The sequence below is a fragment of the Chanodichthys erythropterus genome, chromosome 23 (genome assembly GCF_024489055.1).
Source record: "Chanodichthys erythropterus isolate Z2021 chromosome 23, ASM2448905v1, whole genome shotgun sequence".
NCBI classification, from domain to species: domain Eukaryota; kingdom Metazoa; phylum Chordata; class Actinopteri; order Cypriniformes; family Xenocyprididae; genus Chanodichthys; species Chanodichthys erythropterus.
Genome location: NC_090243.1, coordinates 7,336,100 through 7,351,528, shown reverse-complemented (window position 1 = coordinate 7,351,528; position 15,429 = coordinate 7,336,100). Strand labels below are relative to the sequence as shown.

At 36.7% G+C, this 15,429-nt stretch overlaps 1 protein-coding gene across 2 annotated transcripts in view; it reads left to right on the top strand.

The window, feature by feature from the left end:
- ctdspla (CTD (carboxy-terminal domain, RNA polymerase II, polypeptide A) small phosphatase-like a) overlaps window positions 1–15,429 on the top strand; it is a 46,401-nt gene that overhangs the window by 29,575 nt on the left and 1,397 nt on the right. For both annotated transcript variants that reach the window (XM_067377803.1, XM_067377802.1), the window contains 4 exons: window positions 1,437–1,538; window positions 8,147–8,203; window positions 10,088–10,180; window positions 12,753–12,938. In XM_067377803.1, the coding sequence (XP_067233904.1) occupies window positions 1,437–1,538; window positions 8,147–8,203; window positions 10,088–10,180; window positions 12,753–12,938 (438 nt within the window). The remainder of the gene's footprint in view (window positions 1–1,436; window positions 1,539–8,146; window positions 8,204–10,087; window positions 10,181–12,752; window positions 12,939–15,429) is intronic.

Below are 15,429 nucleotides of genomic sequence, written 5' to 3'. Positions count from 1 at the left end.
TAAAATCCGATGGCTCAGTGAGGCCTGCATCGCCAGCAATAACACTCCATTGTTCAATGCCCATAAAGCTACTAAAAACATATTTAAAACAGTTCACGTGGGTCAACTTTAATATTATAAAGAGACGAGAATACTTTTTCTGCGCCAAAAATAACAAAATAGCGACTTTATGCCACAATACCTAGTGATGGGCGATTTCAAAACACTGCTTCATGAAGCTTCGAAGCTTTACGAATCGTTTGTTTCGAATCAGTGGTTCAGAGCGCCAAAATCACATTATTTTAGTAAAAGAGGGTTCGCTACGTCATAAGTGTTTTGAAACTTCAATAGTCCATGTGACTTTGGCAGTTTGATACACGCTCCGAACCACTGATTCGAAACAAATGATTCGTAAAGCTTCGAAGCTTCATGAAGCAGTGTTTTCAAATCGCCCATCACTAGATATTGTTGAATAAAGTCGTTATTTAGTTATTTTTGGTGCACAAAAAGTATTCTAGTCACTTTATAATATTAAGGTTGAACCACTGTACTCACATGAACTGTTTTAAATATGTTTTTACTCCATTGAACAATGGAGTGTTATTGCTGGCGATGCAGGCCTCACTGAGCCATTTTGTTTTTATCAAAAATATCTTAATTTGTGTTTCGAAGATGAACGAAGGTCTTACGAGTGTAGAACGACATGAGGGTGAGTAATTAATTACATAATTTTTATTTTTGGGTGAACTAACCCTTTAAAGTACATATTGGAGTAATTATGAATTATATGAATAATTAATTAAACTTTGATGTGATTAGAATTGCTAATAGTTGTTCAATTCTGATGAGGTTGAAATATCACCAGTGAAAGGTCATGGAGGACTCAGATTCATACTGGCACAGATAAATCATCCATGATGTCCATAGCCTTCTTCCACACTCATTCTGAAATGCACATGTAAAGAATATTAGGCATATTACTGATATTAAAAGTACATAAATTATGCATGCATGCATGCGCTGTATTTGACTTTGCTCGCATCTTTGGATATGTGTGTGAGTGTGTTTTGCCTCTCAAGTCCATCTGCCTCCATCAGGTCAGGCTTAGTAAAGGACATCTCTTTCCCGTTACTGGCAGACCATCTACAGAGGCAGCTTGTGCTTAAGCAACATGACTTGGCAGTGAAGCCGAACCAGTCACTTTAACACAGAGCTATGATTATTGTTTCAAGGTTATCCAAAAGCACCAGATCCCAGTACATCATCATGGGATTTGTATTCAACAACAACAGAGCAATCTCCAGTGCATGTTGTGTCCCATTGGAGGAGAGACCGTAGCTTTAGATTATAAATCAGAATGTCTGGCTGATATGATAAGCATGCATCTTTTTTCTCTGTCGAACGGCTTGTTTGCTCTCCTCTCCTGCTTGTATTCATCTGTGCCGTATTTCCTCCAGCCTCCAGCCAAATACCTCTTGCCTGAGGTCAGCATTAATGACTACGGCAAGAACTGTGTGGTCATTGATCTGGACGAGACCCTTGTGCACAGCTCCTTCAAGGTACTTGTGCATACACACACACAAACACAAATACTACAATTATGTCATTATGATATTTACTTCCGTAACAATCCGTTTTGAAGGAAATCACAGAATACTTTACCCCAGGAAATATTCTCAGAACTTTTGCTAATGTTTCAGCTAGGTTCTCTCAAAGTTTTATTCATTAATTGAAGATATGTTCAGAGTTATCTGGTCTCTAATAATGTTCTCAAAATGTTAGCACAAAAACAATATAAATAAATCATTCACTGAACGTTTTTCTCTGTTTCAGAACCTTTAGAGAAGGTTTTGAATGTTGGACATTTTGAATGTTGAGAGAACATTCAGAAATAATGTTTTCATAACTTAATGGGAACATGAGCAAAACATTCTTAGAACATATTCTGGGACAATCTAACACCTAGGGCTGTGACGGTGGCAAATTTTTACTACCGTGTTGCCAATGTCACGTAACATTATACCTCAGAAAAGCCATTCGTTGACCATAAACTTAGTCAGCAAGAAAAATAAAAAAAACTTAAGCATGCATAAGTAACTTTATCATTATACAATTTACTTAAACTGGGTGCTCGTCTGTGTGTAATCAAGCGCATCGTTTTCATTTTATTCTGGAGACAACTTGCGCTCTGCTGCCACACTGAAGCGCGCTCACCACCTACTGGACAGGGGTGGGAATTACAACAAGCTTACATACAAACTACATAATCTGTCAAAATGACGGACGGGCTGCAGATTTTTTCCCGTCACTGCTAAACAAATTCCATTAAAGATGGAAAATTTTCAGTTATCGCGATCTCTGAGATATATAAATATATATATTATATATGACGTCACACTACCGCCGGTGACACTCCACGACCGCGGTGGCACGGTTGTCATGCCTACCGTCACAGCCCTACAGATTGCTCCAGGGATGACGCGTTTTTGTAGGCCAACCCGGAAGTTAGCGGCGCACAGGTTTCCTCGGTTGATTGAAAGCCTATGCATTTTTCCCATAGACTCTTGGAAAATCGCAGAAAATAAGCTCTGTGTTTAACAAAGGGTTATGACACTTACACGTTTTGTCTATCAAGATAATCTTTACAAGTTAACACAACATTTATAGATTTTGAAGTCTTTCAGACTGAAATCTTTTTGAAGATTTTAAATAAAGTCGTTAGATATAAAAGGCTAACAGTAGGCTATAAACAGACTACAACACACCATGGTCGCGGATCAACGTCGTCAGCACCAAGCTTCCTCAAACTTTATTTAGAAAACAACTTTATTTAAAAACATGCTCACTGATTATGATCTGCGCTGTGTATGAATACTTATCCACTTTTTCATGAGAAATGCTGTCCAAATGTCCTGTTTTTAATGATGACGTCTAAAGTCCCCGCCAAAGGAAGTAGGCCCCTTTAGCAATTTGTTAGCAACCGCCGATTTTAAGACACAGTAAAAGTTTAAAAAATCACAAGTGGGTTATAACTGGTGTGTTTTATGTCATAGATCAAAACGTGAAAGTATTTAGAGGCTTTGTTTACCACAGACCTTATTTCAGGCGATTTAGCAAAAACCCATTCAAAAAACCCATAGACTTTATGGCGTTGGAACCGGAAGTCCTAAAATGCTAACTCGCTCCGGGTTTTGCCTACAAAAATGCGTCATCTCTGAGGCACTCTACTAACACCCTGTCCTAACCAGCCGCGACGGCAATGTGATGATTCGATAGAACGGCTTCTATTTTTCTGCGACGCTGTGGCTGGAACAAACACAAAGTGTGATAATAATAGTCTCAGGTACTGTTTATGTACTTTATTTAATGTTAAAAGTATCTAATATAAGTTTGAATATCATTTTGCTTGCCCTTCATAGCCATACTAAAGGTGACAATGGAAAATTCACCTCAGATCTTGAAAATAAATAAGGTATGAGAGGCTGTGCTGTATCGTGAATAAGTCACAGCTGAAGGGCGTTGTTAGGCACGACGCGAAACCTAGCCGTGACTTATTCACGATACAGCACTAGCCTCTCATACCTTATTGCTTTTATAGAACGGTTACCACACAATACAAATATTAAAGCCAAAAATATTTATCAATGCAACTTTCATGAAGTAAACTTTAACTAAAAGCCTTCCTTCCACCGGAACAAATAGTCCCTGACCGTAAACAGTAACAGAAGTTACATTATTACGCCATTAGATGGCGGCGAAGACTGTCTTTGTGAGTGTTTCACTCAGTAGTGAAGACTTTTACATTGAAAAGTCTGTATTGTTGTGAACACAGAACAAGACGCAACTGAAAAAATACTTTGACTAGTGTTGTCAGTCACGGGAAAACCCCTTAACTGTTAAAAGGACAAGATAATACATCAGACATTTAAACGGATATTTTATTATGAACATAGGACAGACTTGAAGGAAAATGTTAAATCTGAATGCAGGTAATAAACTCACTCACTCAACAATACTCTCTAGTTCTAACGTTAAATAATACAGTAAGATTCAATGTACAATATCAATTGAGAACATACAGTTTACGTTGCTAAGAGTGGTTGCTAAGGGTGTTGTGTACACAGAATCGTTGGGTGAAGCGGTCATAGCTGTGTTTTATCGTGAATAAATCACAGCTATTGACCAATCAGAATCAAGGACAGGAACTAACCTTTTTATAAAATGAAATAGGAATGTTCAAACTGTCAATTCAATGTGAAGAAACAAGTGTATTTTATTACAAAGATTGTTTCAGTAACTCAGTGTGTAGGCCTGTTAAACAATATTAAAATGGAGTAATATGTTTATGAATTTGATAATACATTTATTCATTTCGTTGCGAGTGTAGTGCGCTTGCAGAGAGATCTCGCCCACACAGTCTTCTGATTGGCTGTGGTTTTTTTTTGTTGTTTTTTTTTTGTTTTTTTTTGTCATGTCGCGTCACTGGAATCTTGTCGCATCGCATCTGGTTAGTATGCGGGAGAAATGTTGATTATTTATAAATATGCATTTCATTCAGTACTGACGTGACAAGTATCTATTACCTGTCAAGTATCGATTACACAATTGGCGGTTTTATGTATTTTTATTTTCATGAGACTTGCATTGTTAGCTTAGCAAACTCTATTGGAACCAATTGTGAGTTGAATCAAAGTCCCTTTAAGACAAGTCATTTCACTCAGCGGCCATCTTTGAAATGCCTCTCGGGCATCCTGGGCATCATGCAATCTCTTTGAATGGGGAAACATCAAATTCTCCAAAACTGTTCGCCAACCTTATGATTAAATTTCATAATTGAAATCACCAATGAAATCCAACAACAACCGGCTCATAAATTTAGTTTCTAAACGCTCGAATCATGACAAAAAAACTGTATTTTTTAGGCTGGATCAAGCTAATGCGCATGCGCAGACCTAAATGCGCGTCTCTTTGGAGATAAGATGGAAAGAGCATTCCAAATCTGAAATTCCATTTCAGTTAGAATGCTCCCTTAGAAGACAGCTTCCTATGTAGCCACAAGACAACAAGGCAGCCCACTAGGTTTTGGTATAGAGCTTCCATTTCAGTCCTCATTTCTAAATGAACACAAGTAACATGAGTAAATTCATGGGATTCACTTCTGCACAGTAGTTTTGAGTGGCCTAATGATTTATTTGAGCAACCTAAGACATAATAACAGAAGGCACTGGCAGTATGTTGAGGTCGTTGGGGTGGATTTTAAGTCCCAGGTGAATTAAATCCTCTTCAGAGACTAAATGTTTGTCTGGTCCCTTGAAAGTAGTGCTTCAGGGAGCCACCTGCTGAACGCAGTGACCCACTTCTCTACATTTTGGTTTTAGCTCTGTCTCACACACATGGTCAAACAACTATGGCCAGTTGATTACACACAATCACCCCACATTTACGTATGTTCACACATCTAGCTTAATGCACACATGTTGTCCACAGCTGGGTACATCCCCACTCCCTAGAGAGAAAGACAGTGACAGATACTGAATGTGTTTGCTCTAAGACTAATAACTGTGTTTTGTTAAAGCAACGCCTGTCCTCCTTTAAAATGTCCGCCTGGCAGCTCCTGTTTTTGCTCAGAGAAGAGAGAAAGGCGGCGACTGAGAGAAAGAGGCCCAGAGAAAGGGATGCATGCCTTTGTGCACAACCTCACATACACACAACCTCACATACACACGCTCAAAAACACCCACCCTGACACCAAAACACATACACACATATCACATTAAAAAGATATGCTCACAGTTACGCACATAAAAAGATTTGACCGTGACCGTACTTGAACGAATGTTTACAGTGTATTCTATTACTAATGGTTATTGCTTAGAATGTTCTGCCTCAGTTGGCTTGATTTTCTCAGTGACATAAGAGGTTTTTAGTTTTCTTTTTTTCCCCTTCACATTTACACACAGCAGCCACAAAAAGTATCTGAACATTAAACAATATTAAATATTTTGAATCTAATGCAATGGTGCAATTTTGGACATAATATCTATTTTACAATATTGACCAAAAGTCTGTACTTCATTGCGCTAATCTTTTTAATTGCTTTTTTTTTTATCAAATAAATGAAACATAAATGAAACTTGAAATATATTGAAGTATTAAATGTTGTTTAAATATTTTTAGTACATGACTGTCTGGAACACTTGATATTCAGAATACTTTTGTATATTGACCTGTAAACCAATCTCTTACAGTATTCTATACATCTCCTGTAGTAATCTACACTCTGTTTATTAATAATTTAATCTCAAATCAATATCCAAAGTCAGTGCATTTACTTACATGGTAAGTAGCCATGCATTAAGTGGGATAATGTACAGTCAGATGGTCATTTTCACAAAATGAAATTATACCAGACCCCTTCCAACTACATTTTTGTATTGAGTTTGCCTATAAATTGTTCAGTACATATATTAGTTGTATACTGTATGTGCAGTTCATTACACAAACATATTTGTCCACTGCATGCAGCAATTAAAATTTTAGACTGCCGTGTAATAAAATGTCTTTATAGATTTATTACAGTATATACACAACATTCTAATCCCTCTTATTCTCTCTCTCAGAGATTATACACTGCACTTTCTGATAGTTGATTCTTTTGTTTAGAGGACAGTAGAATCTTATAATAAAGATATAGATTTATATGATAATAGGATTCAAGTTTGTGTTTTCCAGCTAATATGTCATTCACGATCCTCAATAGTATAGGTCACACACTCCTCCTACTGGCCATATTATGAACTGATGTGTAAATCAGTTGACTGTGAAAACTGATCTGAAATCAGTCCCTTCATTAAATATTTAGACATTGAAGTCCTTAAACATTCAAAAAAGTGTCCACTGTATTTCTAGATAAACATTTAGAAACTGTGCACTAAGAAAGTTAATTTTCTGTTTTTATATATATATATATATATATATATATATATATATATATATATATATATATATATATATATATATATAATTACACCATAATGTTCAGGAAATTATTGTATTTATAATATGAAGTTTGAGTATATGGAATGAAACCTGAATATGTGGAACGAAATCTGCAATATATGGAATGAAAGTGCAAATTTGATATAACATACATATATATACACATACATATATATATACACATACATATATGTATGTGTATATATATGTATGTGTATATATATATATTTATGTTTATATATATATATATATATATATATATATATATATATAACCCTGAACATACAATTTATATAATTTATATTTCAGATAATTTTAAGTTTACTTACCCCATTGTTGAGTAGTTTGTTCTTTTTTAAGCATTAAATCATTTTTAAATGTTAAATCTATGGTTAAAAAAATAATTATGCCAATTGGGTAAGAACATTATATTATTTAAATATAAAATAAATGATTTAAAATTATAAAATGTATAAATTTATCTTATTTTGAGGATGTACTTGTTCTGAAAAACAAGACACATCTGATAAAGAAAATAGTTTTTTTTTTTTTTTTTTTTTTTTTTTTTTGTGAGTGTGTGTCTGTTAAAATGTGTTGTAAATGAAACTATCCATTGATAATCATGATGTTACGCAAACCCGGTCAGAGAGGGGACAGGTACCCTCTGGATGAGCTTCCTTCTCTGCTGTCCAATCAGAACTGAGAACCAAAATTACTTTGTTTTTAACAAGCACCTGAAAAATGCAGCGAGCAAAAGTTGTTTCTCCTCTCCTCATCTCCTGTTCCCTTTCTCTCTTTGCATTACGAGAACTCAGAGCGCCCGCTGCGTTTCTTTCATCATCTCCCTTTGCTCTACAGCACGTCTCCTCCTCTCTCTCGCTCTGCTTTCTTTAAAAGCGTATCAAGTCTCTTTTCAAAGAAGTTTGCCGTTCCCAGCTCCATGCAGTCAGCTGTCAGAAACACAGGCTCAAATGCGCACGCTCGTGCACATACACTCTTAAAGCTCAAAGAAGCGTAATTGAAAGGCTTGACTACAGGTAGCAGTGAAGCGATGGATGCCTCCCTCTGGCTCTCTCTTAGAGAACACTGCAGCTGATACAGCTCTAACATTCTTACAGTGGGTTTCAAGCAGACTCCTAATGTGTGATTTCCTGTTTTGTGCCCGCAGCCCATCAGCAACGCAGACTTTATAGTCCCTGTGGAGATTGACGGAACAGTTCATCAGGTACCGTGCAAAGGGGTTCAAATGTAGCCATGGGTAAATGTTCACACTTTGTCGGCAATGGATTACAAAGAAAGCTCAGGCTTGCTTTGAATCTGGACTGTGTTTTTGTATTTCCTTTTAGCTTAACTTTTTCTGAACCTGCAATATTACTGTAAAAGATAAATCAACTTATTTAGACTTACTTATCAAATCGTAATGTAAAATACAACTTCGTGACAGCGGCCACACTGTTCTGTTTTTTTTTTGCCGTATTAAGACATTAGCATTAATGATTTTTTCTGCTTTCCAACATGTGTCCTCTGAGGTTTTGTATTTTTATTAAGTTTACTTTTTTCTTTTGCCCGTCCTTTCATCTCTTAAAGGATTAGTTAACTTTCAAATGAAAATTTCCTGATAATTTACTCACCCCCATGTCATCCAAGATGTTCATGTCTTTCTTTCTTCAGTCGAAAAGAAATTAAGGTTTTTGATGAAAACATTCCAGGATTATTCTACATATAGTGGACTTCAATGGACTCCAAATGGGTGAAGGTCAAAATAACAGTTTCATTGCAGCTTCAAAGCGATCTACACGATCCCAGACGAGAAATAAGGGTCTTATCTAGAGAAACCATCGCTCATTTTCTAAAAAAAAAAACAAATTTTATACATTTTAACCATCAATGCTCATCTTGAACTAGCTCTCTTCTTCTTCTCTATTTGAATTCCAGCAGTGTAGACACTGCAAAGTGTATTACTGTCCTTCACAGGTCAAAGTTTTAAGTAAATTGTCATATACAATATGCTAGTGCAAGTATATAATAATTAGTTCAAACTTTGACCTGTGGAGGGCAGTAATACACTTTGCAGCGTCTACACTGCTGGAATTCTAAGAGAGAAGAAGAAGAGAGCTAGTTCAAGATGAGCATTTATGGTTTAAATGTATACAATTTTTTTTTTTTTTTTTTTTTAGAAAATGATCATGGTTTCTCTAGATAAGACCCTTATTTCTCGTTTTGGATCACATAGAACGCTTTGAAGCTGCAATGAAACTGTAATTTTGACCTTCAACTGTTTGGTGCCCATTGAAGTCCACTATAAGGAGAAAAATTCTGAAATGTTTTCATCAAAAACCTTAATTTCTTTTCGACATAAGAGAAAAGGACATGAACATCTTGAATGACATGGAGATGAGTAAATTATCACGAAATTGTAAAAAAACTAATCCTAACTTACTGAACCTGGAATATTACTGTAAAAGATAACTCAACTTTGAACAGCGGCCGCACTGTTCTGTGGATTTTCTGTCGTATTAAGACATTAGCATTAATGATTTTTTTCTGCTTTCCACCATGTGTCCTCTGAGGCTTTGTATTTTTATTAAGTTTTCTTTTCTTTTTTTTTTTTTGCCCATCCTTTCGTCTCTTAAGAAAAAGTAATATGTGAGTGGCCCCAAAGGGTTCATGCTAAATCAAAGTCTGAATCTGAACTAATTTCCTTTTATCATTCTCCTTGAGTCGTTGTGTGCGATGTAGTCAGCTGCACTCGCTCGAGGTAACTAACTTGAAGTAAATAAATGTCACCAGCCGAAAGCTCAGAATAAACACATTGAAGGGGAGTCTGAATTGTGTTGATAGTAAGTCTGTGTGTGAGTCAATATGGCTCATTTGTTGCTGGAGCACATCTGCGAAGTGGCTGATACCTGGTTCAAGTAATCCAGGATAGGCTTTTTGGATCAGGGTTGGCCTGTTCTTGGTTACTTGCACTAGGTTGCAGCAACTGAACGACGAGTTCAAGACTACGGAGAGGTTTGTTGAAAGTTCAGTGTTAGCACCTCATACATTTCCAGGATTCAGGATCGATTCATTTCCATCAGTAATAGCTGTTTATTTGGTTTGTTTGAAGGTCTACGTGCTGAAGAGGCCTCATGTGGATGAGTTTCTGCAGAAAATGGGCGAACTGTTTGAATGTGTTCTTTTTACAGCCAGCCTGGCTAAGGTAAGGGTCTCTAGGGTTTCTTCACACTGCGCATAAACCATCGGATCCATTTTGTCAATTAGTCAATGTTTTATAGACTTCATTTATAGCAACAGAAGTCATTTTCAATGAAAATTGGTGATTTTTCAGCGACATTAGCAACATTGCAATGCAATGTGTGCGCGCCTAGTGACTCAACAAAGTTGAGAAAAGTTTAACTTTATGCAAATAAGTGATGAAGTGAAGTCAGTGGAGCTCACAGGATCCATCTCCTGTGAGATTCTCGAGGTGGAACAGAGGACGATAATGTTATTGAGAGTGATTTCACCCTTCTATATGATTTATACTAAAAACGATGTGTGGAAAACTGAGTCAGAAAGTTTGTTGGCAGTGAGTTTGGTTCTTGCATTGCAAATCGTTCATCTTGTTCACGATATGATGCATAATTCACCTCTGGTATTTATATAAAATGCTTTCCTTGCATAACATTCAATTTTGGCAGCAAGAAAACTGATTTCTTGTCAAAATAGAATGACTAATATTTAACTATTAATTAATATTAGTCAGTACTTAAAGGGATAGTTCATCCAAAAATGAAAGTTATCCCATAATTTAGGGTGTGTTCACACTTGTCACGTTTGGTTCGATTAAAACGATCCCTGGTGCGATTGCTCTGTTAGTGCGGTTCATTTGAACATGTGAACGCTGCCATCCGAACCTTAGTGCGCACCAAACAAGCGGACCAAGGCTGCTGAAAAGATGGATCTCGGTCCGCTTCCAAACAAACTCTGGTGCGGATCGAATGATATATGAATGCAACACGGACCAAAGACATGTAACCGAACCAAAAATGGGAAGATGAGACCCTAAAAAGGACAGAATCCTCGCAAGTATTGTTTTTTCTCTTCTTAGTCGCGAGTTTGTCCATCCATCACAGACATCAGACGCATGTCTCCACACAGCAGATCATTTGTGTATGTGACGGATGGATTCCCGCCACTGTTTTGACTCCTTTTTTAAGCTCTTTACAAGTTCCCAGCTGGTCAAAATACCATCATATGCAGGCCACGCACACACAACAAGCGCATTTACTTCAGAAAACAGCATTGTTTTGGATGTTCGTAAGTTCCGTCTCAAGATAGGCAATGCGTCATAAAATCCGACCAATCAGGTTGTGAACGTATCCCTATGCCTTTAGGTTAGGTATCTTTTGGTTTGGTGATTAAAATTGCCAATCTGAACGCTAATCGGACCAGGACTAAATGTTTTTTTTAATTTTTTTTATTGGTCCGGACCAAACAAACCAAACAAAGTACAAGTGTGAACGCACCCTCAAGCCATTTTAGGTGTGTATGACTTTCTTCCTTCAGCCGAACACAATCAGAGTTATATTAAATAATATCCTGACTCTTCCCAGTTTTGTAATGGCAATGAATAGTGCCTGAATTTTTGAAGCTCCAAAAAGCGCAACGGCCATACGCTCGTTCACGAGAGAGTTGGAACGAGTGACCTCTGACCTATGTTTCATGTCATACGTCGAGTCAAAGGTCACTCTTCCACCGGATCTCGACTCTCTCATGAACTCTCATACGGCCATTGCCGAAAGTGTATAAAGTTTTAAAGGTGCCCTAGATTCAAAAATTGAATTTACCTTGGCATAGTTAAATAACAAGAGTTCAGTACATGGAAATGACATACAGTGAGTCTCAAACTCCATTGTTTCCTCCTTCTTATATAAATCTTATATAAATTACGTAACAGTCGGGATCAATATTTGCATATGCCAGCCCATGTTCAAAGCATTATGAAAGGCATTAGACAAGGGCAGAACGTCTGGATCTGTGCAGAGCTGAATCAGCAGACTAGGTAAGCAAGCAAGAACAATAGCAAAAAATTGCGGATGGAGCAATAATAACTGACATAATTCATGATAACATGATATTTTTAGTGATATTTGTGAATTGTCTTTCTAAATGTTTTGTTAGCATGTTGCTAATGTACTGTTAAATGTGGTTAAAGTTACCATCGTTTCTTACTGTATTCACAAGAGCCGTCGCTATTTTCATTTTTAAACACTTGCAGTCTGTATAATTCATAAACACAAATTCGTTCTTTATAAATCTCTCCAACAGTGTAGCATTAGCCGTTAGCCACGGAGCACAGCCTCAAATTCATTCAGAATCAAATGTAAACATCAAAATAAACACTGTACTTATTGAGGTTAGACATGCTACATGACGAACACTTTGTAAAGATCCATTTAGAGGGTTATATTAGCTGTTTGAACTTTTTTTATGATGTTTAAGGCAAGCGCGAGCTCTTGGGTCGTGGAGCACGAGATTTAAAGGGCCATACACCCTGAATCGTCTCATTTCTAATTATGCCCCAAAATAGGCAGTTAAAAAAATGAACTAAAAAAAATCTATGGGGTATTTTGAGCTGAAAGACACATTCAGGGGACACCTTAGACTTATATTACATCTTTTAAAAAAAAGTTCTAGGGCACCTCTAAATATGGGTTTTTGTAAGAAAAACTTGTTTGTATTATGTTTGTGTGCTACGCTCATCGTTGTCTCTGTTTTTGGTCTTGTAGTACGCTGACCCTGTAGCAGACCTGTTGGACCAGTGGGGTGTGTTCAGGGCACGGCTCTTCAGGGAATCCTGTGTGTTCCACCGGGGGAACTACGTCAAAGACCTCAGCCGACTGGGCCGGGAGCTCAACAAAGTCATCATAGTGGACAACTCACCTGCCTCCTACATCTTCCATCCAGAGAACGCTGTACGTACCACTATGGGCCGCACCTGCAGTTGACTCAACATTACAGCATCAGAATACACTTTTACTATATAATATTGGTTGCATTTTGACTCCTAGAACTTGTGATGTGTGTGAATTTGTCTTTTATCCCTGAATCATTTTTTTCCAGTGGAACTAATGAGGTAGAACCCAGGCACTGGCACTCTACACTCCTTTGTCAAAACTTCTCATCAATTATAGACTCAGTCTGTAGCGAGAGACCTGTGGAGGAAACCGCAGTCAGACAGATCCTACCTCTGCTGTCACCTCCTACACATGCTCGCATCCGTCCTGTTAGATTAGAAGGTGTTATTCTGTATTGAAACTAATGAGCTAAAGGTGCTTATTAAAGCCTGTTATATCTGAGAAAATGGAGACCTCTTCTCAAGACACTGCACACAGTTGGCAAAATAAGTTGGTTGGCTGTGTCTCATATGCCTTTATCTGCCACTGCTGTCAACAGTATCTCCTGCGCGATAAACTGGAATAAATCAAAATCTCAGTATGCTTTAGTGCTCCACACAAACTCTTTGCATCTGCTCTGAGTAACAATGCACATTTTGCCATAAATATTAGTATTGTAAATTTAAAGTTGCACTATAAAATAATAATAGTAATAATAATAATAATTATTATTATTATTATTATTATTTTCTTAAATATGCTGTTGTTTTATTTAATGGTAAATAATTAATTAATTAATAAAATAATTAATATATTCTTATTTTGTTTGATATTTTAATAATAATAATAATAATAATATAAAATATTATTATTAATATTATTACAGTTTGATATTGATATACTGTATATTCAAATAAATTGGCCAAATTATGCAGCCCTACAAACAAGCACTTTTTTGTGTATTTATTTATTTTTTAAAGGTGCCATCGAACGTTTTTTTACAAGATGTAATATAAGTCTAAGGTGTCCCCTGAATGTGTCTGTGAAGTTTCAGCTCAAAATACCCCATAGATTTGTTTTTTTTTATTTCTTTAACTGCCTATTTTGGGGCATCATTAAATATGAGCCGATTTAGGCTGCTGCCCCTTTAATTCTCGTGCTCTCCGCCCCTGGAGCTCATGCTTGCCTTAAACAGTGCATAAACAAAGTTTACACAGCTAATATAACCCTCAAAGGGAAAGTGCTCGTCATACATGCGTCGGATTATGTGAATATTGTATAATGTTATATTGTTTACATTTGATTCTGAATGAATTTGAGGCTGTGCTCCGTGGCTAACGGCTAATGCTACACTGTTGGAGAGATTTATAAAGAATGAAGTTGTTTATGAATTATACAGACTGCAAGTGTTTAAAAATGAAAATAGCGACGGTTCTTGTCTCCGTGAATACAGTAAGAAACGATGGTAACTTTAACCACATTTAACAGTACATTCGCAACATGCTAACGAAACGTTTAGAAAGACAATTCACAAATATCACTAAAAATATCATGATATCATGGATCATGTCAGTTATTATCGCTCCATCTGCCATTTTTCGCTATTGTCCTTGCTTGATTACCTAGTCTGATGATTCAGCTGTGCTGATCCAGACGTTAATACTGGCTGCCCTTGTCTGATGCCATTCATAATGTTGGGAACATGGGCTGGCATTATGCAAATATTGGGGGCGTACATATTAATGATCCTGACTGTTACGTAACAGTCGGTGTTATGTTGAGATTCGCCTGTTTTTCGGAGGTCTTCTAAACAAATGAGATTTATATAAGAAGGAAGAAACAATGGAGTTTGAGACTCACTGTATGTCATTTCCATGTACTGAACTCTTGTTATTCAACTATGCCGAGATAAATTCAATTTTTAATTCGGGGGCACCTTAAATCTTCTTAAATTGCAATCACAATTTTTATCAGAAAATTGCAGTTAGATTTTTTCCCCCAAATTGTGCAACCCTAGTACTTCCTTACTTTTAAACGGACTGAATCATGAAAGAACTTCAGTATAATAGGGGGGACAGAACAAGTTACAGTTACTGTACACACTTAGTTCATGAAATTGACTCAATCTTGCTGACTGTTAAAAGGAAAAGTGTTTTCTTAAAAGAACAGTTCACCCAAAAATGAAAATTAGGTCATCATTTATTCACCCTCATATAGTTAAAAATTTAAAATGTGACGATACCAGCATTTCCCATAGCATTTTGAGCGCTGTTGAGAGGATTATTAAACATCTCTGATTGGCCATTGTGTTCATGCACTCATCAGATGTCTGTTTCTGTGATTGGATACAATGATCAAACATGTTGTAAATAGACATCAATGATGCTCTTCACCGAGCGCTTACACAGATACACATGGGAGCGTTTGAAAGCAAGCGTCTTTCAGCAGATCCGTCTATCAGCGTATATATTAAGGATTAAAAATGTTTTTATATTTTATTTTACAGTATGTGACCCAGGACTACATAACCAGTCATAAGGGTCAATTTGTTTGGATAGGACAATATTTG